This window comes from Dicentrarchus labrax, unplaced genomic scaffold (assembly GCF_905237075.1).
Source record: "Dicentrarchus labrax unplaced genomic scaffold, dlabrax2021, whole genome shotgun sequence".
Lineage (NCBI taxonomy): Eukaryota > Metazoa > Chordata > Actinopteri > Moronidae > Dicentrarchus > Dicentrarchus labrax.
Genome location: NW_026136712.1, coordinates 18742857 through 18770444, shown reverse-complemented (window position 1 = coordinate 18770444; position 27588 = coordinate 18742857). Strand labels below are relative to the sequence as shown.

Below are 27588 nucleotides of genomic sequence, written 5' to 3'. Positions count from 1 at the left end.
CAGATAATGCAAAGGAGCAAAAGAGAAAACTAGGGAAAGACAAGGCAGTCTAGTGAAAGCACTGACTAACTTTCCCAGATGTTTGGAAAGACTGGCGTCAAACCACCCTGAAGAGTCTGCGGGTCAACTGGAAACTACATCCAGGGAGAAATGGGAAGAAAACTACAACTGTGAACACCAAACCATCACTTTGGTTGCATTTCGCTTCAAAAGACATCAGTAAATGCATCAGTGAAAGGTTACAAAAATTCAAAGGTTTTAAAGGCAATTTGGAGTTGGTGATTCAAAATAGTCCCTGACATATGTATATCATTTGGAGACGCAAACACAGAAGAAAACTTGTGTCACTTTTTCCTTTTATTGTGTGTCTCCCATCCAGAATAGAATATTCCATCCCAACATCATTATGCTAACTCCCCTCTCTCTGCTTTGTAACAGGCTCTCCCACATTTTGAGCTCTTGTGGCAGTGAAATACGACACCCACATGCACTGTGGGTTTTGTCTTTTGGCCTCTGACGTTGTCCTAACATGCAGATCATCAACATAAACATTGTCAGATGAGAAGACACCTTTAGGGTTTCCTATGATTCTCTAATGTCTAAAGACACGTCATTTGTTCTGGAGGTTGTGCACATCATCTTTTGACTACCCCCACCCCCCCCAAAAAAAATAAAAAAGTACAGCTGTTAAGATGTTGTACAGTTAACAAGTTGTTTCTGCAGAACAGCACAATAATTTTTTAAAGCCTTATTAATTAAGCATGTGCTTTTGAACTTAAACTAACTCTCTGCTCTCTTTGCTTTAAGAGGTACTAAGCAGCCCTTGAGATAAACTTTTCTTTGTCCGGTATGCTCTCTCTCTCTCTCTCTCTCTCTCTCTCTCTCTCTCTCTCTCTCTCTCTCTCTCTCTCTCTCTCTCCCTGCCTTTCCCTGTTTTTAGTGGTGCCACGCTTGCCAGTAGTCTTGCACATTATCTGAAGTCAGGGAAGGATCCAGTCATATTTTCCATCCACTCTCTGTGTCTGACTGGATGTCTGCGCTGGTGGGAGAAAAAGAGGGAGGGATGGAGAGCTTGGAGTTTGGATGGGGGCTGGGACAGTGGAGAAATCCAGATGCAGACACAAGAAGAAAACCAGACCAAGAAATAGGGGAAAAGGCCTTTGCTAAAATGTGTGTTCTGTGAGAGACACAAAGCCAACAGATCTCTTGTGTAGCACATCCCACATCAAATCCTGAAAAACCTTCACATGGGTATAAAGAGGAAATCAGTAAAATTACCTTTTAATGAAAAGATGGTAATTTAACATTAAGTCTTTTGCTAGGCCAATGAAGGACGTGGTACCATGATGGTGGATATGGGTTTTAAGCTTTGGGTTCCCCACCATTTTCTCTCACGCCCCAAATGGGAGGTGACGTGTCACAATGGGTGGAGCTCATGAGAGGCTGGATTGGATGGATCAAAAACAGTGAATGATTTAAATAATTTGGCATTTACCCTTAATACACAACATTTACTTTGATACTTTTTACATAATCTGATTAGTGATGATCACATGCATGTGCCATATCAAATGTGAAATAATAATTCTGCTAGTGTCCGACAAAGGTTATAGGCTTAATATTTGACAAAATAATCTAAACGCAACTATTTGCTGGCTTTGAAAAAGTTAGTAACTGGTTGAAAGATACAGAAAAAGCTAGTAAGTAGATGTTGGGTTCAGATTATTTTGTCAAACTACTGTTTCTAAGGTCAAGGATGAACTCAATATTGGGCTATACTAACGTGAGATATATACATCTATACAGTAGCATAAATTCCAAACGTCAACTGCCTGCTAGTTGAAAGCTGAAAATGACTGTCCTGAATGTAAATGACTACTGTAGTGGTGAGAGTGGTGCTCAGCCAGCAAACACTAACCCCAGCCTGGAGACTAAAGAGACAAAAGTTGGGCCTTTATGAGATGATTGCAGTTCACATTGGGCTCCACTTGAAGTAACAGTCAGAAGTGGGCTGAAGCATTCACCCTGTAATTGAGCATTTACCCATAATGCCGCGTGGAAGCCTCTTTCTTTTCTTTTTTTCTCAACTGATGCTACAGCTTTGAATGAACTTGCAGAGTCTGGGCCAGAGATGGAAGGTTTATTTTCACGGAGGCGACTGGTGTAGTCACACTAGTTATTTGCTCGTCTGTACACGTACACGGCAGACACAAGCTGCTCTGAGTGTGAATGAGGATCTCTGCTGGAGACCCTAAATTTACAAAAGAGGTTGACTCATATCAGGTTTTATTAAATGAGTTTTTAAGTCATAACTCTGGATAGTGACTTTAGTGTGGACAGGAAATGGTTAAAGAGGGAGAAGGGTATGGTATGCAATTAGAGACCAGACCTTGAGACCAGACCTTGCATCTGGGCTACCAGGACACCATCGTGGGCAGTGGTTTATGTGATGTTTATGTTTTAACACCAAAAAGGAGTTTCACTTGAAGGTAATAGGTCATATATAGATGTTCTCTCATATGAACTCCAGTCTGATATCCTGAGAATCCAGAGTTGCCCTTTCACACATGTAGCACACAACAGAAGATTGTCTGTCAGACGCTCTTCTGTTGGAAATTCTCCGTTTGGTTTGGGCGAGTTGTGGTGCCTGGGTAGATTGTGCAAAAGAAGGAAGTAATGATGAATGTATTTGGACGTATCCGCAACGTCAACATAAGAGTGAAAAGCAATATACAGGCAGGAAGAAAAGACTACGAGGGAGCTACACTCAAGCTACACTTGAAACGTCATCAACAAGCCTACTGGCTCGCTGTTCATTCTCTGGACAGTGACCTGCTCTATTCACACATGGGACATTACAAAGACTTTGTCCTAGGGAGCTGGCAGGGTAAAGTCTGTTTAATGTCCAGTGCAGCTGAGTTGGACATTTGTGTTGGTACATACTTGGTCTAGTTAATGTAATGAAAAGTTCATTGTAGCAGTTCATGTGTGAATACAGCTTATGATCCCACCCTCCATCTGACATCTACAACTGATGGAGGGTGGTGCTATCTAAAAAAGGAATAAAATGTCCAAGAAAATTAGGGATCCTTTAGAGAAGATGCATGTCATGATTTATGAATGTATTATGAATCTCAACCACTAAACACTTCATCAAGCTGTTATTTTTACTCTTCTCCTTCAATTACTTAATGACATTCATGTGAAAACACAAGGCAATTTGTTGTGTAAATTTTCAGAGAAGAGAAGCAAAGAGTGCATGCACAGAAAAGTGCCCATAAACTGATATTGGTATCACTGATAATTTAGGTATCTAACCATTGACCCCTACGATCAAATACTGACTATAAGTTGCACTGAAATTAACATTTTGCATTAACTCAGTTGTTTTTGGATAGGGCTAAATCTTGACAACATCAAACTGTACCTATGATCTCTGTACACACAGGTTAGCTTTCAGAAGTAATCTTAGCTTATTTGTCCCTTGTGTGTTGTATTATACAAAAAAGTATATAGGGGAATGTATCAGGTGGTTATTCTGCATAAAAATGAAAGCGACAAAAAAAAAATGTTTTTTCATTTTTGATCATTTACTAAATGTGGACATGTAATTTTTGAAAACAGTTAAGATAAACAGTATTATAGTTTGGTAGTACACTTGATAACAGCCATTTAGAATTTAAAGATATACTGTACAGTGACTGATTTTATTTGCAATACTGTACAATTTTCCTCATCATACCCTGTAATTTGTCTGAAGCAGGTGGGCCTACAATGGGTTTCCATGCAAACAAAGCATGAAATGTCTGCAAAAACCCATAATTGAAAATAATTAAAAAACGTTATAATGGCCTGGAACAAAGGTTTAACAGCAAGTAATAGTGGCCTTATCGCGAAATGCTAGTGACACAGTGAGTCAAGGGAGACATTATAGTTTTAAAAAAGCAAAAAAACAAAACAAATAAATGCCCCTCAGCACCTTAAAGGTGGAAGAAAGTGCGTCTCCAGGCACTAAGTGATAGAAACAAGTGAGAGAGGGAGACAGAGAGGGTTTGGCTTTGTTAGAGTTTGGAGCTGCAAAGGCTCAGAGACTTACAAGTAGAAACACGTGGACAAGGCCAGGCAGATGCTACGTGTTGCTGGTTACAGCTCAGAGGCTTGCTGGGGAATGCACAGTTTTGGCCTTTTTAGTTACTGTGCAATCCCTGCCTGGTCTTAATGTTACATGTAAAGCTACGTATGCAAAGATGCCTTCTCCAAAATTTGAGGTTAACTGATTTACTGCTGTTTGCCTCAAGTAAAGTGATCCAATTAAAGTTCCTATGGGACACGTTTCAAATAAGAGCTGTATGAGTTGACCCCTCCTGAGGGTCTGAAGCACTTTTAACAAACATGTGATACCTCCACCATCAAACAGCGACAGCTTCCGTTCACAAATGCTTCTCCCAGGGAGAACCTGTTAGGTTTCATTGTGGAAAACAGTCACCTTATTCTCATTAACAGGAAGAAAGTCATGAAAAAATCCCAAGCAGTGACTGTGAAGACACCTTTTCCCACAACCTGTTACATCTTAGGCTCGTGTTCTCCCACAGGCTGCCAATGACAAACTTGGAATTTCCTCCCCAAATTCTGCAAAGCTTGGTGGCTGCAATTCAATTATTTTGTACTCCCTCGTGTCTGCCTGACATGGGAGGATTTCAGATTACCTTCACTGGCAAAGCTGAGAGCTGTGGATTGTTTCTGATTCTCTTGGCTGAAGTTTATTTGCTAAAATATGCTAAATATCTTGTCCAGCAGTTTGAATACATGGAGCTCCAAGCTACAATGGAAGGATATTTGAATACAGCTGAAACTCCAGAAACTCATGCAGAGGGATTTCACCCAAACCACCAGTCTGAACTCTGAGAGACTCGCCACAAAAAAATATATTATAGATTGCAGCAGCTCCAAACACCAGAAAATTACCAGTTCTATTTTAACAGTGTCCTGTGAGCTTCAACTTCATTTCACTCGTAGAAAGTCACTCAGAAAGTACTGCTTTAAAGGCCATCCATTCATCTAGTGCATTTTACACATTCAGAAAATTGAAAAAGACAGTCATACAAAAGTCATACTACTGTGCTGAGAAGTATTTTTTGAAGTTTAAATCACAGAGACAGCACACAGGCACAGGTCTTATCACATACGTTTCCTCTCAGACAAAAACAGGACTCTGTAAAACAGGACTTCCCTATTTTCATTTCATTCAAAAACCCCTGAAACCTGTGATATTCTGTAACTTTATCAATTCCTCTCTTATCCTTCTTTTCTAAAAAAAAAAAAAAAAAACTCACCCAGATGGGTGTGTCTTATTTTGAAGTTTTCCTCATTGTGCACTTGTGGCAGTTCAAATCACTTTACTGCTGCGTTATGCATGTGCTGCAAACAATTGTGTTAAAAAGATCTCCTTCACTGTGTCACTGCAACAGAAAAACAGTTTCAAGTCAAAGTGCTTTTTTTTAATTACCAAAGAAAGCAGAAAATACATGAAATGGTTAACATGAAAACATAAGACAAGCCTGACATGATTTTAAAAGAAGGATAGGAGATACTAAAGAAAAGCTGCACTTGGATAAAAGTCTCCTACTATATCTGTATAACAGTTTATTCATACTTAAAGGAAAGCTTTGTTGTAGAGTTTTATTTTAATTTACCGTATCAGAATTGGTTGCAGGTGATGTCAATCTTCTGCAGACTGCAATGGATGTTACTGTAGCCCTTGTAGAAAATGGGGAGAAAAAATGTAAACATTGAAATGGAGATTGACAGCTGTCTGTGTGTTTGGCAGGTGTTGCAGCAGACACCCAGCTTTCATTAGACAGAGAACAGATGCTAAGAAATACCTGCTCAGTGCAAACAAAATCCCTGACCACACTAGTTTGCTAAGAAACTATTCATTTTCCCTGCAGCTGAATCAAGGCGACGTGTTTGCATATGGACATGCAGAGAAGAGAGAGAATTCACTGATTATAATGTTTCAGTAAACGTCAGACTGAGCTTTGTGGAGATGCTTTGGGGTATTTTCTGCAGCTTTTCAATCATTATCGTAATTTACTGTTGTATTTAGTAGCTAGGATGAAGCTAGTATATAGCCAGTACCCTCTGTCTCTTATCATTTTGTTTTTAGCTGAGCTTTGTGAAGATGTTTTTGGAACTTTCTCATTAATCATTTGGGAAAACGTAATTTTACTAATTGCTATAATTATTTCATAATAGCTACAAAGTTATAGCTACGGGGGTTTGCCTGGTAGAGCTGGTGCCACATGCACTAAGGCAGAGTCCTTGCTGCGTTGGCCATGGGTTCATCCCCACTCTCTCTCCCCTCTTTCCTGTCACTCTTCAGCTGTCACTATTAATTAAAGGCAATAACCCCCCCCCCACACTATATGTATATTAAACTACTAGTTTAGAGCTAGTATGAGCAAGTGAAAGAAAGACACAGCTTATTTTAATTATGTAATTATGTTGCAGGATGCATAGCGATGAGGTAAATTTATTTATTTGTGTAAAATGTATAAACGACAGTGATACAAAGTAAACTTATTTTTAGTACTGTTCATACGACCAGGTTACGTTTCAGTTACAGATTCAGTTACATCTTCATAATAATAAGCTAACATCACCATATAACTCTAAGACCAACATAATGTGTTACTTTATGAGTCAGTTCTATTACAGTAATGTCCACCGTGACCTATACGATGCATCTATGAACATACACAGCCATTTGCATTACATTCTAAGATGCAAACCAGCAGCTGTAGGCCTAAATATGTTACATACCTGTCTATGAGTAAGAGGGGTAGTTCTGCATCAGTTTTGAATCTGTTCAAATCCCACAATTCTCTTCATCTGCTGAATGACCAACCAAGGTTGTATCATGTTTTTGCTCGTGCATCACTACCACTTCAAGCTCTGTCACACCAAAGGCCCGGTCTAGAGCCAGTATTTGGTTTGTCCGTTCTGTGCTACAGCAGAAACATGGCTGACTCCATAGAAGAGGACCCGCTCTTTCTGTAGATATAAAAGGCTCATTCTAAGGTAACAAAGACACAATGATTCTTATTTTCACTTGATTACATACTGATGAAAACATACCTATGAATATTATACTCCATTTCTACCAGTAGATGTTACACACTGGAGCTTTACCTTGTTGTAACCTGAATTATTTGCACTACTGGATCATCAGTCTAACATCCCTTTGTGCTTGAGATAAATGTCTGCTAAATGTAAAATGCTCATATTCCTCATTTGTTCCAACTAGAGAAAACAGGACAGGTTCTTTGGGTCGAATATCAAAAAAAGGAAGACAACAGTAGAGCGTAGGGAAAGGTCAAATTGGGCCATACTTTGGTTGTAGAAGCTGCAACGTGTCCACAGTGTAACCAGACTGCTTTGTGGATTTGCCAAATTTTCTTCTCTCTCCCTCCCTCCCTGTCTCTAACATCATGTGATGGCCATGCCTCTTTGGGAAAATTTGTAATTTAACATGGGTTGTTGTACACGCTTTAAAACTCTGTTCATTTTGTTTCTGGAATACTGTTAGCGTTTAATGGCAAAAAGATGAAAGCACTGCTGTTGCTGGCGTACATTTGGTTTGCATGAAGGAGTGAGGGGAAGGGTTAGATGTCTAATAATGAGCGGGGGACCTCAACAATGAATTCCCTTAAAGACATAGAAACTATAACTGGATACAATGTGTGTGTAAAGTTATATGTGACCATTAATGCATGTATGTGCTGGTGTGAAACTGCAGTTGCTTGCAGGTGCTTGGTACTCAGGTGTTCAGGCCCAGAATGAAAAAGAGTTTTAATACCTAAATAATACCATGAGCAGGATTACATATTAGGAATGTCTGTAAGTGACAGAAGCTCTTAGGTACTTGTAGATACAATATTGTAGTCAGCAAACATCTAAGGAGACTCAAATAACCTCCACCTGGTTGGCTCTCCGTGCGTAAATTGCGCACACGTCACTTTAACTGATACTACATGAGATACATCATTCTCACCCTTCCCTTCTTTTTAAATTATTATAAAATAAAGGCATTTAAACAAAATAACTTCCTGCTGCACAACTGAAATCAAACCGGTCCGCAGCTGCGCAGCATCTCCTTAATAACTTTGGGCCTAATGACGGCTAAACTGCAAATGTTCTGTTAATAAAATCATCCAATGCACAGACGATTCAAAAACCAGTTCAGCGACACAGTCTCAGGTTGGATGGCGAAGAGACAAAACACCCCAACAAAAGCCTCAATTAGAAAAGTCCATGGAGAAGCAGAAGATGATCAAACACGTCTGAGCCGCGGAGAGCCGTCGTGTAAATGACGAGTGTCCTCATCATCCACGTTTGAGCTGAAACGTGAACTTGTTTGACATGTCTTAAGACGGCCCCTCTCTCTGATGAAGGAGGGACTCTGACTTGAACATGTACAAGTTATCTGGTGCACACAGGACCTCCCCAAAAGTTTTGGCATATAAAAGCCAAGCTAACTCATTTGTTTAGGCAGTAGGGAGTTTCTGCTAGGGTCTGGATTGGAGTTATACACAGACCGGACCCTACCGTGTATGAGTGGTGTCTGAGGAGAAAAAGAGGATTCCCCCTTGCCGCAAAGAATCTACATGTCTAATATTTAGACATGTTCAGCTTTGTGGATATTCGGTTAGCGCTCTTGCTCAGCGCAGCAGTGCTTTTGGCCAGAGGTCAAGGCGAGGATGATAGTAAGTATCACTTTCAAACATTGATTTGAGTTGTTTTGGGACTGTCGCACCCTCAGGATGTGGATAAGCCCGCAAGGATGCTGAGCAGTTTGCTGGAATGATTGTCCTCTGCGGGATAACTGACTCCACTGGGCAGAGAATGTGAAAGTTGTTACACAGTGATGCTTTTTGATGCTTTTTTTCTTTTTCTTTTGGCGATCTGGAGGCGAATAGGAGTTTATAAAACTCTTCTTTATTGTTTGTTGCCCTCAGTGATTTGCAGATACATGCTCACTGTGCGCAAACCTGAGAGGAGCAGCTGCAATATCTCTCTGATGCGCAATGACAGGACATTGAGTTCAAGGGGAGTTGAAGCAGAGCACAAGCATAAAAGAAATTTGAAAAATGGCAAATCTTTTTGAGAAAATCTTAATTACATTTGGTTTGAAAGTAGTTTAAACCAGATTTAAAAAAATGCATCCCAAGTCTGTAGATTAGAGCAATTTTTCTCAGTAGTTTTAACATTAATGCATCAAAAGTGAGCAGTTTGTTGGGAAACCAAACATGATAAACATGATTTTTAGTTGTTATAAGGTTAAACTTTTGCACAACAGCTTCATAAGAGTGTCACTGAACCGAACAACATTTTGTTCCAGTTGTGTAAAACTGGACTTTGTTAGCTGAAAAAGGGACAATGGAAAAATAGCTTAAGCCTGACGTCGACAGTAAAATAGTCTAGACTTCAATTAATCACCGTACAGAGGAGGGTGCGGAAGATCTCGTTGTGCGGGTTAACAGCGCCGCTCAGTGGCCAACACTGGGATTATGCATCCATCCTCCAAACCTCGGTCCTCCCACCTCCATGGCCCAACCACACATTCAGCAGCCTGAAATGTGATTAGGCCCAATTTCCACCCCAAATTTTTTTAAGGATAAAAATGTTTCTATATCTGATCAATAATATTGGCTCGTGACTTCTGCACATTTGTTCTGTTAACACTCGAATTTCTGCATTCTAACATCTGCCAGGCCCAAATTACTTAAACCTTCTGTAGACAGCCACTGATAAACACTGTTATACTTGATTAGAAGCTCTATTCCTGCTCACAAGTCAGTCACCAAACACCAGATACCAGAAGTTTAACTCATTAAAAGCCTGTTTCAGTGACTCTGTTGCATTTTAATGAATCTAGCTAGATTGACACAAGCTGAGGGATGGATCTAGCAATAACTTTACTCCCAAAAAAGACCAGAGCTGATATGTTTACAGCCTCAGACTTGAAATAGAAATATAGGTCTGCATTGGGAAACTGCAAAATAATTATTTTATTAAACATTATACTGTTTTTGCATGTCTCATGTCTGATCCTATTGAAAACATCTGGTTTCCATATGATGTCATATAGTCAGTTTACTGATCCCAAACCTAATATTAGGCATTTATTAGACAAACTATTAAGAAGATCTTTTTTTGGATGTTTGATCTTATTCGATGTTACCTAACTCATCGTGGTTTTCTCCTCTCAGGCACATTCGGCAGCTGCACATTAGACGGACAGTTGTACAACGATAAGGATGTATGGAAACCAGAACCCTGCCAGATCTGCGTCTGCGACAGTGGAACCGTCATGTGCGACGAGGTGATCTGTGAGGACACATCTGACTGTGCCGATCCCATCATCCCAGACGGAGAGTGCTGCCCTATCTGCCCAGACGTTGATGGTACTCCATCTTCATCCTCCTTCTGTGATTCTGTGGTTAATTAGCTTTCTGGCGCCACCTAGTGCCTCTCACCTCATCTCTGACCATCAATGGCTCAGTGGCCACTCATGGACTTGAGGCCCTAAGCCTGCCTGCTTTCCAGAGGATTTTAATTCAGAAAAGAATCGCTTTGGATTTACCTTTTATTCATTTCATTTTTAATAAGCATTCTTTTAACGATGGATTATACCTGCTCTTTGGCGAAGTGACATCTGGCAATAAATGTGTAATTTCCCAACATGCCTACCTGTGCAGTGACACTGCAGTGTGCAACAGGGCCTACACACGCCACGTCTCCTGAAAACCACATTTACAACAACATTTCACTACAGATAATATTTAGAATCAAATTAATATACTTTTGATTCAGTAATTTGATGAAATCCTGTATTTCATGCTTTAATCAGCCCTGGCTCTCACCTTGAAATTGATATAGAAAGCTGTGATTTATAGCTTATTGCTAGATTTGAACACTTAATATTATGTAATTGTCCAAAGTTATGAATGTGTCTCTCATAAATGTTCAAGAGGTGTTGACATTTTCTTTTTCTCCATTGGTTCTGTAGGACCCCAGGTTCCAGGCGAGCTTGAGGTATTTTGCCCTTTAACTTTGTTTGATATTGAAATGATGTGTGACTTGGGTCTGAGACCCAAACTTGGGGATCCTGGCATGGCCCAGTTAGTTTGTAATCACGCCTGCTAATAATGTAGAAGATGCACTTGTTTTTACAGCCTGGATGAAACATTGCTGCATAGCCTAATGTCCTTTTCCCATCTATCCATAGCCAACAAGGGGAGACCCTGGTCCCAAGGGAGACAGGGTAGGTTTCAATTCACTTACACTTCTGTCCCTCAATTCAAGTGTTTTTTTTTTGGGACAAAATGACTGTGAACATGGATAATATTTAAGCACCTTTGTCAGATGTATTTGTCCCAACGACGACACATCAGTGTTTCCCTGTTCATAATTAATTATATTGACTTATTCAGCAACAGTTCATGTATCTTTGCTGCATTGCATGTGGTTGATTAACTTTATTTTCATGAGATTTTTCAGTATTTTTGGCATAGTTTTGTCTTTATTATACATTTCACCAATTGCTGACTAAAAATGTGAAAATGTACACAGTGGTGTTATATGTTTGCTGACTGAGTCCCTACAAATTATTCTGAATGCCTGTAAAGCTGACAGATGACATAATTGTTGCTGATGACTTTTGATAATTAGGTCACAAGGTCACCAGGTCATTAAAAGTTCAAAGGTCACATAATGCAAATTGGTTTTAAAAGTGATCGTAAACTCAAGTAATATTAAATAACAGTAGCATGAAACACAAAGTTGTTTTTTTTTGCTAACATATATGATCGCAAACAAGCATGACCACAGTTCTGTTTTTAAGATACATCGAGTGCAAAAATCAATATCTATGTACGATTAACATTTCACAATCTGCAGAATAACAGTTTCATGTTTGCTATTAAAATTTATCAGTATAGATGATAATTCGTCCATAGAAATTAGAATAATTCCTCCTGCAAGACAAGTTAAAAAGGAATGACATAAATGAAAACATGAAATGAATTATTAAAGAATATTTCTAACAGACTGTCTGCCTTTTCTACAGGGTCTCCCTGGTCCTCCAGGCAATGATGGACTTGACGGACAGCCTGGCCTTCCCGGCCCACCAGGCCCCCCTGGCCCCCCTGGCCTTGGCGGAGTAAGTATCTCCTAAGTATCTAGTAAATCACAACATGTGGGAAGTCTGGGATTACCTTTTGTAGATCGATTCTGTTTGAAATGAGAAACAGCTTAAAAACCCATGATAGTCCAGGTTAAAACATCTGTTTCCCTCCAAGAAACAGCAGGCAACACTTTGTGCTAGAGAGAACCAACTAGGAAATCTCCTCCATATTATTTCAGCACTGGGAGTGCAGACAGCTCCCTGGTCCTCAGGTTTAGTTCTGAGGAAAATGCTGAATAACTAGTTGATCTGACCAGTTTATTCTGTCATTTATACCATTTTAACATGAGATCTGTGCTACAGTGAAAATATTCTCACTCTTAAAAAATCTTCCTCCTCCATCACTGTAGCATGTGATTGAGAGTGACTATGAATTTACATTATTGTCTCACTGCAATAGTAGAAAGTAACAAAGCACTTTCAGTTGTCCCACATGATATTTTGTGTTACATTAACTCAAGAACAATACTCACAGTAAGTGTTTGTTTCTCCAAAGCTCAATGACTAATTCTTTATCTTCTCCCCTTACAGAACTTCTCTCCTCAAATGGGCTATGTTGACCACTCCAAATCCAGTGGCCCGGCTCAGCCTGGCCCAATGGTATGAAGGCTTCGGTCTTTCTCAATGTGTCGTAATGGCTTGCAGTGTGCATGTTGCTCATCTCTCAGACAAATAAAGAGAATCTAATGGCCTTTTTCTTATCTTGGTCAACAGGGTCCTATGGGTCCTCGTGGTTCTCCTGGACCCCCTGGCTCCACTGTAAGTAGTTCCTTATCAATGACATGCCAGTTCAGATTCTCATTTTGACAATACACTAGCTAGCTAATTATCACCACCCAGTCACTTTTTCATGCATCAGACAGGTGACACGGTGTCACACATAAACATTAAAGAAGATATTGTGTTAATCTGTTGTTGTTGTTGTCCATCAGGGTCCCCAGGGTTTCACTGGCCCCCCTGGAGAGCCCGGTGAGCCCGGAGCTTCTGTGAGTATACAAAATGAAAGACTAAATAAATAATTTCTTTTGGTTTACCTGTGATGAAGAAAATGTTAGCTTTAGTGAAGCAGAACACTGTTGACGCTATGAATATGGAAACCCAGAAGTCTGCATGAATCCACTTCATCAATAAGATGCTACTTACTTGTATTATAGTTATAGATAGATCCTTTTAACATGGTACTTCCTGTACTCTGTGGTCCACTTCCTGTTATAATCACTGACACACTGACACACATCTGCACACACAATGTTTTATCAGTGATAAATACCCCTTTACGACATTGTGAATATTCACAGACATGTCCTACAAATAGTCAACAATGATTTGGTGCTAATCCAGTTATTTATTGTGGGGTTTTTTTAGGGTGCCATGGGTCCTCGTGGTCCTGCTGGCCCCCCTGGAAAGAACGGAGATGATGTAAGTGATTTACTGATTATTGCCCCTCCCTCTTTAGGAGGCACTCCTGTGTTCATGTATAACTAAGGAAAGAACTTTATTTTTTTATCTTTATTTGGTACTTACACTTAACAGATATGACCTAGTGATTATATTTCCTTCTCTTGTCCTTGTTGTTGTTATTATCCTTCTGATCTATATCATAAATATCATAAATCATACTGTAATACAGATTGTAATTCATGAAAGTATGCATACTGATCAGCACATACTGACCTCCCCTCTGTGTGTCTTCAACAGGGTGAGCCTGGCAAATCTGGTCGCCCCGGTGAGCGTGGACCTGCTGGCCCTCAGGTGAGTGTTGCCCATTGAGGGCAAAGGTCAGGCGAGGGCTATACTTGCTCTGTAGTTGCAGAAAAAACATCATATTTTATTACAGGTTAGCTTTCATGTATGATACATCTGGATGTTGTTTTGGAATGTTTTGTCATTGACATATCTCTTGTTTTCCTCCTACAGGGAGCTCGTGGATTCCCCGGAACCCCTGGACTCCCCGGAATCAAGGGACACAGAGTGAGTTTGGAGGAGCATTAAGTACCAAAATCACCCTTTTCAACTGCTGTGATGTTTTAATGCGTGGTGACTGACCTAATAATCCTGATTGATCTTGTGCGCAGGGTTTCAGCGGTCTGGATGGAGCTAAGGGAGATGCTGGACCTGCTGGACCCAAGGTAAGATAGCAGGATTAGGATAGACAAATCTCATCATGAATTGAAGTAAAATTTTAGTTTGAATGACCAGGCTACAACCATTCCAATACAAATGTCTTTATAGCTCATTCCTCCATCTGCATTTGTCCACAGGGAGAAGGTGGTGCCTCTGGTGAGAACGGTGTCCCCGGTGCTATGGTGCGTTTTTGTCAATTTGTTGATTGTACAAATTCTGTTTTTGTGCTAGTAGTATTAGCTCTGATCACAAGCTACCGTTTGACTCATGCCCACAAAAAGCAGGGTATGTAAAATGTTTTTTTTTTTGTCTTTTGTAGGGTGCTCGTGGTCTTCCTGGTGAGAGAGGCCGCCCTGGACCTCCTGGCCCTTCTGTAAGCACTGCTATCTGTATCTAAAATCAGACCGATTTAATCCATAGGCTTCTTAAAGCTTTGAGTGCTAGTAAAATATCACTTTGATATAATCTCCTACTCCTCTGCAGGGTGCTCGTGGTAATGATGGCAACACTGGTCCTGCTGGACCCCCTGTAAGTAGTATTTTTGTCCTAATATATCACCCATGTAAAATTGTATTGTCATCACCTAATGCTATATTAAGGGTTTGATGCTCTGTGTGGATGCCTACTAACATCATGTCCTTTTTCAGGGCTCTACTGGACCTGCTGGTCCCCCCGGCTTCCCCGGTGGTGCCGGCGCTAAGGTAAGTCTCCCAATACATTCTTCATATCCAATACATTTGATCATAGCAATAGCCTGTCTATTAGGCTTTGTTATGCTTCCCACCTTTAGATTATGTGCAGCAGTACCTCTCTGCTGTACTATCCCATGTCTAAGGAAACTGACAACAGTATTGCATTATGTTATGGTGTGTAAGGGTTGCACTTATAGCCAGGGAAAACTGGGAGGAACATGAGATTTTTTTAACTCATGACCTCCTGTGTTAACCACCTGACTAGCTGTCTCAATATCTCCTCGTTCTTGCACATTAGTAGGAAAGCTTTGTGTAAAGATGAATCCCTTTCACCCTACTCGGACTGTAACAGATGTTAGTGTTTGCAGGAGACTTGTAACAGATGAAATGTACTCTCACTCCACAACATCAACCACTGGCCAGCGTGGTGTAAAATAGTGTATACGACAGGTGAACACTGTAGCCACCAGATGGCATCAGTAGACCTGTAATGGCAGCTTACCTCTGTTGGCCTTCCCTTTTTGCCATCAGTGAAGGAGCAATTCTAATATCCTGTAACTCCCTCCTATTATGAAGTCAGACACACACAAATATTTGAGGAACCAAGTGGAAGAGAGTAGAAAAAACAGAAGCTGGGCTATGACAACTGCACAGTCAAACTATTTGAAATTACTCTCTGGATATGAAATTTAAGATTAGTGTAGTGATTATTTTGCCTCTATTTACACTCTTTATTTGAGATTAAACTTGGACAAAAACAACACACAACATACCACAGTTGTATAGGCCATTAACTCCTCTGCACAATGTTATTTACATGCATATTTAATACAAAAAGATGGCCTATTTGTTTGTGATTTATAATTTAATTTTGATTCATTAAGACATATTACAATACTTACAATATGCAAGTTGCAGATTTCTGAGACATAGCTGTTTCCCTTCACAGGGAGAGACTGGTACTCAGGGAGGACGTGGAAGTGAGGGACCCCAGGGAGCCCGTGGTGAGCCTGGTAACCCAGGACCTGCTGGACCCGCTGGACCTGCTGTGAGTAGATACTGGGCTTGTCTGTGGGCATTCTTTTATACATTAATAACCAAAAAAAATAATTCACACCACAAGGAGCAATTTTATCAACATTTTATTTTCTTCCTCTTACAACAGGGTTCCCCTGGATCTGATGGTTCCCCTGGCGCTAAGGGTTCTCCTGTAAGTATCACAGTCATTGATCACGTTTATTGCACTTGATTCCTGAACGTGAAGTGTTCTGACACCACGACTCTCCATTCCATAGGGTGCTGCTGGTATTGCTGGTGCTCCCGGTTTCCCCGGTTCTCGTGGTCCTGCTGGAGCTCAGGGAGCTGTTGGTGCTCCTGGTCCCAAGGGTAACAATGTGAGTAAACAATTGATTGTGTGCAGTTTGAGTCTTGGTATCAGCACTTATTGTTCTTCAGGGTTATAGAGACCCAGGATCACCTGACAGCCTAAATGAAATGTGTGTGTTTCTGTCAACAGGGTGACCATGGTGCCCCTGGTCCTAAGGGAGAGCCTGGTTCCAAGGGAGAGCCTGTAAGTTTCAAAATACACAATGCATACATCTTGCCTTTTATTTACAATTCTGTATGATTTCAACAAATAATTGTTTCTAACTACCTTGCTTTCTTTTCCAGGGCCCAGCTGGAGTTCAGGGACTTGCTGGCCCCGCTGGTGAGGAGGGAAAGAGAGGAGGTCGCGGAGAGCCCGGTGGTGCTGGACCCCGTGGACCCCCTGGAGAGCGTGTATGTTACCTCCTCTGTCACATCAATTTAAGCAGGAGGATAAACTTCATCATGGACGACCACTTTCAGATAATTTCGGGAATGGCCATGATGTTACATTTCCCACTTTAGTAAAATAAGTACTCAGTCCCAGCATTACTCATATTAGTGAAGCGATCAGATCTCCATGGTAAATTCCTATAATCAAGGTTCCTACAACCTTTAAAGCATTTAAAGTATGTTAAATTCCCAGGGGGATTTACCCCTCCAGTTTGAGCATTGACGCCACAGTTACTGACATAGTTGGTGTGTCTGTTTTTCCATTAGGGTGCCCCTGGTGCTCGTGGTTTCCCTGGTGCTGATGGAGCTGCTGGTGGCAAGGTGAGTTAGTAAATCTACCCAATGAGTCAGAAAACTGGCATTAGCAAAGCTCTATTCTCATGTTGAGGGAGTCAAACCTTCCAATTAACTAACATATCACAAACCTCACCCACTATCACGACTTCTGGAGATTTCTCCTGACTCTTCCTTACTTGTATTACAGGGAGCCCCCGGTGAGCGTGGTGCCCCTGGCGCAATGGGAGCTCAGGGAGCCACCGGTGAGTCTGGAAGCTCCGGTGCTCCTGGTGCACCTGGATCCAAGGTGAGTTCTGCTACATATCTTATCTCTATCTCCATATCTAAACGAACATATAGCACTCACTATATGATCTTTGCTTGGCTTCACACTCACTGAATCTTTGTCATACGTTCCCTCCATAGGGTGTGACTGGTAGCCCTGGAAGCCCTGGCCCTGATGGCAAAGCTGGACCTTCTGTAAGTTCTGACTCATGAATGGTTTCTGATAGGAATGACTTAGTTGAACATGTTTAAGAATCATGATAGGACAGTCTTCTAAGTATTCCCCTTTTCTCTGATGATCTTTAGGGTGCCCAAGGACAAGATGGACGCCCCGGACCTCCTGGCCCCGCTGGATCCAGAGGACAGCCTGGAGTTATGGGATTCCCCGGACCCAAGGGAGCCAGTGTAAGTTAACTGCCCCACTTATTTTGTTTTGAAATGCAAAAATGTATCTTTTTCAGAAGGTGCATTTATAGGATTATTAAGCTAAAAGATACTATGTATTTGCAAAAAAAAAAATCACTCAAATATGAGTGGTATAAATAGTGGACTTCTTCTTCTTTTTTAACAGGGTGAGTCTGGTAAGCCTGGTGAGAGAGGTCCCGGTGGTGCTCCTGGCTCCGTTGTAAGTACTTTAATTTATTTAATAAATAAACATTTTAAAACTATACAGATCAAACTCTAGTCTATGTATTAAAAAAAATAATTTTAAAATGCAAAAAGAGCTTAAAAAACAGTTGATAATTGGTTTGCATATTTGTTTTTATTCACAGGGTGCTCCTGGTAAAGATGGTGATATTGGTGCTCCTGGACCTTCTGGCCCCGCTGTACGTATCTCCTCTGCCTGATATACAGTTACCATCATAATATGACTGCTATTGCAATCAGTATTTAGTTGCATACATGTATACTTAATAGGGTTACCTAAATATAAAATAAAAGTTCACATTATCCATTGCAATGTTTCTCATCATTTAGTTTGCTTCTTTCTGTTCAGGGACCTGCTGGAGAGAAGGGAGAGCAGGGACCTGCTGGTCCTCCTGGATTCCAGGTAGGATTTGAGAGTCTTAGCAGCCTGAGGGCTCACTTTTGTTTTTGTTGATATATTTCTGAGCTGTTCCACTTGTTTACCCTAAAATCCAACCTTCTTCCTTGTATAGGGTCTTCCTGGACCCCAAGGTGCTACTGGTGAGACTGGCAAGCCTGGTGAGCAGGTAAGAATCACAGGGAATTGTGAAGGTCCAAATCTTTGTTTCGTATCTCTTTGTTTCTGCTTGTGAGGTTGTTCAGACACACTTGATCTTACAGCACACACATATAAAGCACATTAAATCATGTACTTTGATGAGTATTTTGAAATTTCAAGATTTTAGTGGTCTTCATGACAATCTTCTCCCCACTTTTTCTTTTGTTCAGGGTGCTCCTGGTGAGGCTGGACCCTCTGGCCCATCTGGACCAAGAGTGAGTATCTACTGCATTTCAGAAACAAGGCGTTTTCCTCATCCATGGTAAACACTGTTCACTGGTCTTAAGCTATAATTGGTTGTGACCGATGTGTCCCTGTTCTACTTTAGGGTGACAGAGGTTTCCCTGGTGAGCGCGGTTCTCCCGGCGTTGGTGGCCCAACTGGACCCCGTGGTGCTCCTGGCCCCGCTGGTAACGATGGAGCTAAGGTAGGTTAAGAAAACTCTGAAAGGTGGACAAATTCCCAAGCATTGATCTTGCACTTAACTTAGTTATTTGTTATATACATGAATATTAAACCTCAGTCTTCTCCAGTTTTTGACAGACCTGTCATATAGCATATATCTTATAACACCTCATAAAACATTCAAACGTTTTATGAGGTGTTATAAGATATATAACAATGTTAATCATCAACAAGTGCTGTAGTGTGAGTACTGATATATGATAGGCACATAAATATTCATCCACAAAGAATAGTCCTTTCATACAAAAAACTTTTCTTTAAAAACACCAAATATCTGCACAGTAACCATACACAACAAATGGATTAATCACTGTTTAAGACAGTTATCCAGCATGATAACACTATAAAACCTTCCGCCCTTACATCGTAGCCATGCCATGTGATTGCCTCCTCCATATCCCATGTGGGCTGGTGTATTTAACACATATCCTTATCCATACACATGTATAGCTCCAAAAATACATGAATACATATTCAGTGTCTAGCATAGACGAATGTATCATCAGATATGAGAATAGATGATAAATCATCTGTTGTAGCCTTTTTTCTTTTCCTTGATATACACACATCTGCACTCTCCTCACTCCCAGGATGCTCATCCATTTATATTTAAAGGAGAGGTTTACTGTTTTTTTCAACCCAGACTTTGTTAAAAATGTTGTAAAATCTCAAAAAGTCATGAATCTCACAGATTTTGGCTTTACTTTTAGTAACCAACCAATCTGCTGCTCACAGAGCCTAAAGACAGTCTAGTGGTGAAGCCTTTAAAAACCATCAAAAATAATACTGCCCATTCTTTATTTTACTTTCCACCATGCATGTAGTTTAGTATAGCGATCAAAAGCATGGTTTAGGTTTAAAACATTTCTAATAATCCTTTTTCTTTCATTTAATTTTGTCCACTTTACATTGCAGTTGATATTACAGCTGATTTAATGTATATTAATGCTTACATTTCTGTTTGTGTGTGTTTGTGCAGGGAGAGCCTGGTGCAGCTGGTGCCCCCGGTGGTCAGGGAGCCCCTGGTATGCAGGGAATGCCCGGTGAGCGTGGAGCTGCTGGTCTCCCTGGTGTCAAGGGAGAGAGAGTAAGTATCACACCTGTCCTGTCCTATTACTTGAATTCAGTTTTGCTTTAATGGCATGACCTGAATTAAGCACAGTTTCAAGGTTTATACAAGGTATAATAATACTGAACATAAGAAAAAAAAATTATTATTAGAGTTTATAATGACAAAAGCATGTTTAGAACTTTAGTTTTTACAGATATTCAGTAAATGTTTGTGGTCCGGATTACCCTACAGAGGGGCTATCAATGAATGAATCAAACAAACATATCCTAAATGTCAAAAGTTGAAAGGTACGGAGACCACAGTCATGAGGCAATTATGATTATTGAGGATAAAACAGAACTGTATCTAAAAATACTTTTAATAAATCACAACAGCCTGGATTATTACCAGGATCAGAGTGTTAACTTTCCCCCAACAATTAGCCAGAATGTACGCGAGTTGAAACTTTTCTAATATTTATCTTAATAAACTTTCTCTATTTAGGGAGACGCTGGATCCAAGGGAGGTGAGGGTGCCCCTGGCAAAGATGGCGTTCGTGGTATAACTGGTTCTATTGGTGTCCCTGGACCTCATGGTGCTCAGGGTGAAAAGGTAAGACCAGACTAAACTTTAGTTTTAACCTGCAAATATCAGCAATCCAAGTTCATGATCTTTGCTGGATTGTTATTATTATATTATCACCTCCTTACAGTATCTTTATACATATATACAAATTGTGTAAAAACTTACTTGGCAATAATAACTGATTCTGATTCTATATGTTTATTTGCTGTACATCTCATTTTTTAGAAATCATCCTGCTACTTATTGATTCAAGCAATCACATTACCATGTGAAATAGTACTAGTAATAGTAGGAAATAAGCAAATCAACCATATTTCTGTGAACTTTGTTGTCTAGATTTTGACTTAAACATGTCACAGAATGTCTCTGGTATGACTCTTTAGTCATGAAATAAGTGGTCAGGACTACCAAGAAACTTCTCCGCTAACCTCCTGTCCTTCCCCTTAACCTCTGGTTTTAGGGTGAGGCTGGCGCCGTTGGAACTTCTGGACCTTCTGGTCCCCGTGGTGCCCCTGTAAGTTCTTTTCCGAACAAGACTAGAAAACAAAGCACAAGATACACCTTTTTACTGAATTTTTATCTTCAGTACAAATGCCAAAATATCATTGAATGACCCTGAACCTTCTCTTAACAGGGTGAGCGTGGAGAGACCGGACCTGCTGGACCTGCTGGATTCGCTGGACCTCCTGTAAGAATCTCACACATTATATCTGATAGCAAAACTTATAATTTTATACAGATTTAGATGAATAAAGCAGGCATAAGAAAGTGTGTCTTGAACTGTTCCTTATCTTGCCTTCCAACCTAAGGGTGCTGATGGTCAGCCTGGTGCCAAGGGAGAGAGTGGTGACACTGGACCCAAGGGAGATGCTGGTGCTCCTGGACCAGCTGGACCCGTTGGAGCTGCTGGTCCTCAGGTAGGCCCACATTAAATACTTTTACTACAATAAAAGTGCTGAGTTTGGAATTTTTATAAAATATGTTCTGATACAATTTTTTTTTTACCTGTATGATTGGGCTCAGGTTGAGGGATTTTGGGGGGGATTTGATTCCGTGCAAGTGTGCATATTGCTTTCTACTCATCATGGCTCAGTTTAAGCCTTTGTCAGAATAGGGTGGGTCATGACTTTGCTATCCTGTGGGGAAAACCTGCTACATACCAGCAGTGTCCTGTTTCAGGGGTAATAAGTTATGTAATATCGGATCACATTTTAGGCAGTATTGGAGGAATTTCTGATACTGGTATTGAAACACCTCTATTTTTTTAAATAATTATTACTGTATTTTCCTTCCTCATTCACTAAGAAATGTTTTTTTGTCAACAGGGAAACGCTGGTCCTCCTGGACCCAAGGGTGCTCGTGGTGGTGCTGGACCTCCTGTAAGTATCCATTATCGTTTGAGATTTTGCAAAATTGTATGACAAGGATGGTGAAATCAGGGATGCTTGATGTTGCATGAAATGTCATCTCTTTTATCTCTTTGTGTGTGTGTGTGTGTGTGTGTGTGTGTGTGTGTGTGTGTGTGTGTGTGTGTGTGTGTGTGTGTTTAGGGTGCTACTGGTTTCCCTGGACCTGCTGGCAGAGTTGGACCCCCTGGCCCTTCTGTAAGTTTCACCTGGTCCACATAACCAGCAGTAATAACCAACACAATCTTGTATTTAGTCTGTTTGTTTCCATCATGACCATCAGCAGAGTTGAATTAAATGACTTGAATCCTCTGCATGTGTCCAGGGAGCTGGCGGACCCCCTGGACCTGCTGGACCCGTTGGCAAAGATGGAGCAAGAGGAGGACGTGGTGAGACCGGACCTGCTGGTCGCCCCGGTGAGGCTGGTGCTTCTGGCCCCCCTGGACTCTCTGGAGAGAAGGGATCTCCTGGCTCTGATGGTGCCCCTGTGAGTTCCCGCTATAATTCTGCATTAGATGTTCTGTCAAGGTTTTTGACACCCTAAAACGTACTACAGGGATCTTTTTTAAATGATGTGCTTGCTAACTGGCTGCTGTGTCGTTCTGTGCAGGGTCCCGCTGGTATTCCTGGACCCTCAGGTATTGCTGGACAGCGTGGTAATGTAGGTCTCCCTGGACAGCGTGGAGAGCGTGGTTTCCCTGGTCTGCCCGGACAGTCTGTAAGTATTTATCATGACCAGAGTGCGTACTGCTTAATTAGCTAAATAGGCTAAATTCCTAGTACACATAGAATATTAGTTGGACTAACCTTTATTGTTTCTTATTCATTAGGACAGGACAGTATTTTATAAATGTACACATGAAAGTAATAAGTAACTTTATGCCACACTTGAGCACAGGATTACTGTATATTATTTAAGTTCATCCGCATGCCGAGGACTGACCTCTCTTGCCTTTATTCAGGGTGAGCCTGGAAAGCAGGGACCCTCTGGAATGGTTGGTGAGCGTGGACCTCCCGGACCTGCTGGACCCCCTGGACTGTCTGGTGCCACCGGAGAGGCTGGTCGTGAGGTATGAGTCATTCATTGGTTAATGATGCACTTTTTTAGCTTCCCTAGCCTGTAGTTAACCACTGAGCATTTTGATGACCATCCTTGCTGCTCTTCCACAGGGATCTCCTGGTCATGATGGTGTATCTGGTCGCGATGGATCTCCTGGCCCCAAGGTAACCCTCCTTCTTCTTATCATTCTTAAGCATCAAATAATATGTAAATACCAAGCTCTCTGCTTTGTTTTCCTGGGGCCATTTAATCTTTAGTCCAGTATACCTTTCCAATAGAAACGACAAGAGATTTTTTTTTCCTATAGGGAGACCGTGGTGAGTCTGGTATGGCTGGACCCCCAGGACCCCCTGGTGCTCCTGGAGCCCCCGGAGCTGTCGGTCCCTCTGGCAAATCTGGTGACCGTGGAGAGTCTGTAAGCCCCCCTCCTGCTTATCTTGAGCCTGTTTTAATTAAACCTGGTAACTCATTGTGCAGATACATTTTTAAATTAAAATTTTATTTTTATTGTGATGTGATTTTTCCTTTAGGGTGCTGCTGGTGCTGCTGGTCCTTCCGGCCCTGCTGGTGTCCGTGGCCCTGCTGTACGTTCATCATAACATAATATGCATCAATAACATATACAAACAGATATATAGCTCTAGTCTTGTGTTGACTGATGATCATATGTTGACCTCCTGTTTCATTCAGGGCCCTGCTGGTGCAAAGGGAGATAGAGGAGAGGCTGGTGAGGCTGGAGAGAGAGGCCACAAGGGACACAGAGGATTCAGTGGCATGCAGGGTCTGCCCGGACCTGCTGTAAGTAACTGTTTAAAGTGGTATTGAAGCAAGCACGTGTTTGTAGATTACTGCATCAAACAATCTCAACTTTTCTCACTTTATGAGATATTTAAATATTCTATTTTAAATGCATAATGCATAATATTTGATATTCATATTCTTCTTCATCTAGGGACCTTCTGGAGAGAGAGGACCTGCTGGCGCCTCTGGACCTGCTGGACCTAGAGTAAGTACATCTGTTTTACAAGTGGTTATTTACACAAAAAATGTATTCTAGTCTTCTTTTTCATTAACCCCCCCAAAAAATGGTCATAAAATTCTGTTGTGTAGAGTGTATATACAATATTCTTATAAGAAAGTGGCAAAAATAGCAGGACTACATTTTACAATTATTGACACATTTACCAGTTTTACACATGCAGATAATGTTAGTAAAATGGTAAGCTGAACTGTTACGAATTGATGTTTCCTTTCATTAAGTGATTATGTGGCTTTTGCTCCATAGGGATCTTCTGGATCTAATGGCTCCCCTGGTAAGGATGGCATGAACGGTCTGCCTGGACCCATTGGACCCCCTGGACCTCGCGGTCGCAATGGAGAGATGGGACCTGCTGTAAGTCACACTACAATCTTTGTTTTAACCAAATACTTATAAATTCAGAAACTTTGAATGTATATGCAGTTTGTAAATGCCTGGTGCCTGCAAACAGGGTCCTCCCGGACCTCCTGGACCTGCCGGACCCCCTGGACCTCCCGGCAGTGGATTTGACTTTGTCAGCCAGCCTCTTCAGGAGAAGGCTCCCGATCCCTTCCGTGGTGGCCACTACCGCGCTGATGACCCCAACATGATGCGCGATCGCGACCAGGAGGTTGACACCACCCTCAAGACCCTGACTCAGAAGGTCGAGAAGATCCGTAGCCCAGACGGTACCCAGAAGAGCCCTGCACGCATGTGCCGTGACCTGAGGATGTGCCACCCTGAGTGGAAGAGCGGTGAGTGCAGATGAGAGCAGTTTAACATATCCCAAGTACAACTTAATGATGAGCTCAGATTCAAACGGTTTTATGCTCCTCTGTTACAGGCATGTACTGGGTTGATCCCAACCAGGGATCTTCTCTGGATGCCATCAAGGTCCACTGCAACATGGAGACTGGTGAGACTTGCATCTACCCCAGCGATTCCAGCATCCCCATGAAGAACTGGTACCTCAGCAAGAACATCAGAGAGAAGAAGCACGTCTGGTTCGGCGAGTCCATGACTGGTGGATTCCAGGTAAGAACTTTAAAAAAAAGTTTCCTGCACTAACTAAAATCATCAAGAACCAACAGACTATAGAATATGTACTTCTAAGTCAGTGATGGTTCATGAACTCTTCTCCTCCCTCCACCACGCAGTTCCAGTATGGCACCGATGGAGCTGATACCGAGGATGTCAGCATCCAGATGACCTTTATGCGCCTGATGTCCAACCAGGCCTCTCAGAACGTCACATACCACTGCAAGAACAGCATTGCCTACATGGACTCCGCCACCGGCAACCTTAAGAAGGCCCTGCTTCTCCAGGGCTCCAACGACGTTGAGATCAGAGCCGAGGGCAACAGCCGCTTCACATACAGCGTCAGCGAGGATGGCTGCACGGTGAGTTCTCCCTCTGTTTGTCCTGGAGTTTGCATTGACATACCTTTCTAATGGCAAATATGTAAAATCATCATTAAGAGAAGATTTTGATGCTTGCGAACAGGTGAACAATACAATTTCTTGAGCACTATCTGACTTTTTCTCCTTTTTGCTCCTTTCCACAGTCACACACTGGCACATGGGGTAAGACAGTCATCGACTACAAGACATCAAAAACATCCCGCCTGCCCATCATTGACATTGCTCCTATGGATGTTGGTGCACCTGATCAGGAGTTTGGCGTCGAAGTTGGCCCCGTTTGCTTCTTGTAAAAATGAAAAAAATATGGACATGACATTGTTGTTTTTTTTCTAGCAGTCATCTCTAAATCCTTTTTTCTATGCATACAAAACTCATTCGGCTGCCATTGGTCCACATGCTTAAAACCACTCTACTGAAGACGTTTATGTTTTTCCAATCATGAGAAGTTTTTGGGACTGCTACTTCAACCAAAACCAACAACAAGGACACTTTAAAAAGAATCGTTTGTTTCCACTGGCAACAAGAAAATAATATATACTTGTGTAAAATTTCCCCCTGGAGATTGAGAAAAAAAAGATCCACACACGCAATGAAACACAGGTGACGTTTGCCATTTTCTACCACTGCGGAAGGACATTGAAAACAACAAATGATATGTACCATTTTCCTGGTGTTAAATAAATTGTAAAAAGTGTGAAGTGTCTTGTTCTAAATTCATGAGAAAAACAACACCTGAATGTTGCTCAGACAAAGAAAAAAGACCAGCAAAAGAGCAAGACAAAAACACTCACCTTCATTGCAATATGTAGATGGCTACCTCATAACAAGAAGTCACCCCCAGTTTTTTTCTTAAATGAAAAGGGTATATTTTACACGAGTCTATTGTGGAGAAATCAAAAACATTCAAAGGTGCTATTACCATTTCAATGAGGTCCAGCTATTGGTGTTTGATGGTGAAACTCTCACTGTCATACTGTAATTATTGCCACTAATGCCTGCAGAACCTTTGGTGCTACTAAATTGACTCTGTCTTGTTGTCTATGCAGTGCAATTGTTTTCTTCTTAAGTGTTGGTTTGATAAAAGAGGTCCTCAGAAAAGGTGATCACTGCAGATGTAATGCATGCAATCATGTCTTTGTAGATAAAAGCAAGTGACTCTGGTTCATTTCCCTGCCCATGTGTTCAGTGTTCATCCTTCTGTCTGTTTACCCCTGTGGAAAACTCCTCTTTACTAAAAAAAAAAAACAGCACACATCTCCCACCCTGTTGTTTATGTTGTTTGTTGATGTCTTTCGCGAAGGGTTTCTTAAAAAAAATTTGAAGCAGACCCACTTTCATGGTTTAAAAGAGAGATTCTGTACTTATTTTGTACATGTATAATAAATTGAGATGTTTTTAATTATTTTGGGTGCTGAAATAAAGCATGTGAAGTGGTCTACTCAGTGGCGGAGTTTTCACTGTCCTGTTTTGCAACTGTTGTGAAACTGAAATCAGGTGTTAGGATTTGGAGAATAGTCCATTTAATGAAGCTGCATTTCTCATTGTCAGAGACCCCAGGAGATCCTGCATGTTCTGATATTGAAACAGAGTCAAAATAGGTTTGAGAATCAACTGTTCCACAACAGTTGCACTGAGTAAATTTCAATTAAGCAGCAGTGAAAACAAGGCCAATATTAAATTCTTCAATCTGGCTTTTCTTATGCACTTGCCTTGCTACTTTGAATTGCATGCACCTCTAAATACCTTCATAAATAGGAGCTAAAACAGTGTAAAATGCAGCCAACAGCACAAATCAAATGTTAATCAGACATGCAAATATTGGAGTTTTCATGTTACTTTTATCTCTACGGCCACTCAAAAATAGGTACATTTGCATGAAAATAAAATTTGTCCT

The 27588-nt window shown here is 41.2% G+C and overlaps 1 protein-coding gene across 5 annotated transcripts; it reads left to right on the top strand.

Annotated features, from left to right (window-relative positions):
* Window positions 1–8542: 8542 nt before the first annotated feature.
* On the top strand, window positions 8543–27136 carry col1a1b (collagen, type I, alpha 1b). Of its 5 annotated transcripts, XM_051418758.1 has the most exons (51): window positions 8544–8765; window positions 10272–10466; window positions 11072–11097; window positions 11291–11326; window positions 12131–12223; window positions 12779–12847; window positions 12962–13006; window positions 13180–13233; window positions 13613–13666; window positions 13946–13999; window positions 14165–14218; window positions 14323–14376; window positions 14509–14553; window positions 14691–14744; window positions 14855–14899; window positions 15019–15072; window positions 16013–16111; window positions 16229–16273; window positions 16359–16457; window positions 16580–16633; window positions 16735–16842; window positions 17149–17202; window positions 17366–17464; window positions 17584–17637; window positions 17749–17847; window positions 18014–18067; window positions 18216–18269; window positions 18440–18493; window positions 18603–18656; window positions 18859–18903; window positions 19017–19115; window positions 20133–20240; window positions 20709–20816; window positions 21250–21303; window positions 21424–21477; window positions 21599–21706; window positions 22115–22168; window positions 22340–22393; window positions 22521–22682; window positions 22806–22913; window positions 23158–23265; window positions 23366–23419; window positions 23563–23670; window positions 23786–23839; window positions 23946–24053; window positions 24208–24261; window positions 24541–24648; window positions 24746–25028; window positions 25118–25308; window positions 25431–25673; window positions 25838–27136. In XM_051418758.1, exons 1-51 carry the CDS (start codon window positions 8684–8686, stop codon window positions 25982–25984), a joined length of 4353 nt encoding a protein of 1450 aa, XP_051274718.1. In that variant the 5' UTR covers window positions 8544–8683; the 3' UTR covers window positions 25985–27136. The 5 variants fall into 5 exon arrangements, with proteins under 5 accessions (XP_051274722.1, XP_051274718.1, XP_051274719.1 ...); XM_051418759.1 differs by lacking the exon at window positions 14691–14744; XM_051418761.1 differs by lacking the exons at window positions 21599–21706; window positions 22115–22168.
* The last annotated feature ends 452 nt before the right edge of the window (window positions 27137–27588 follow it).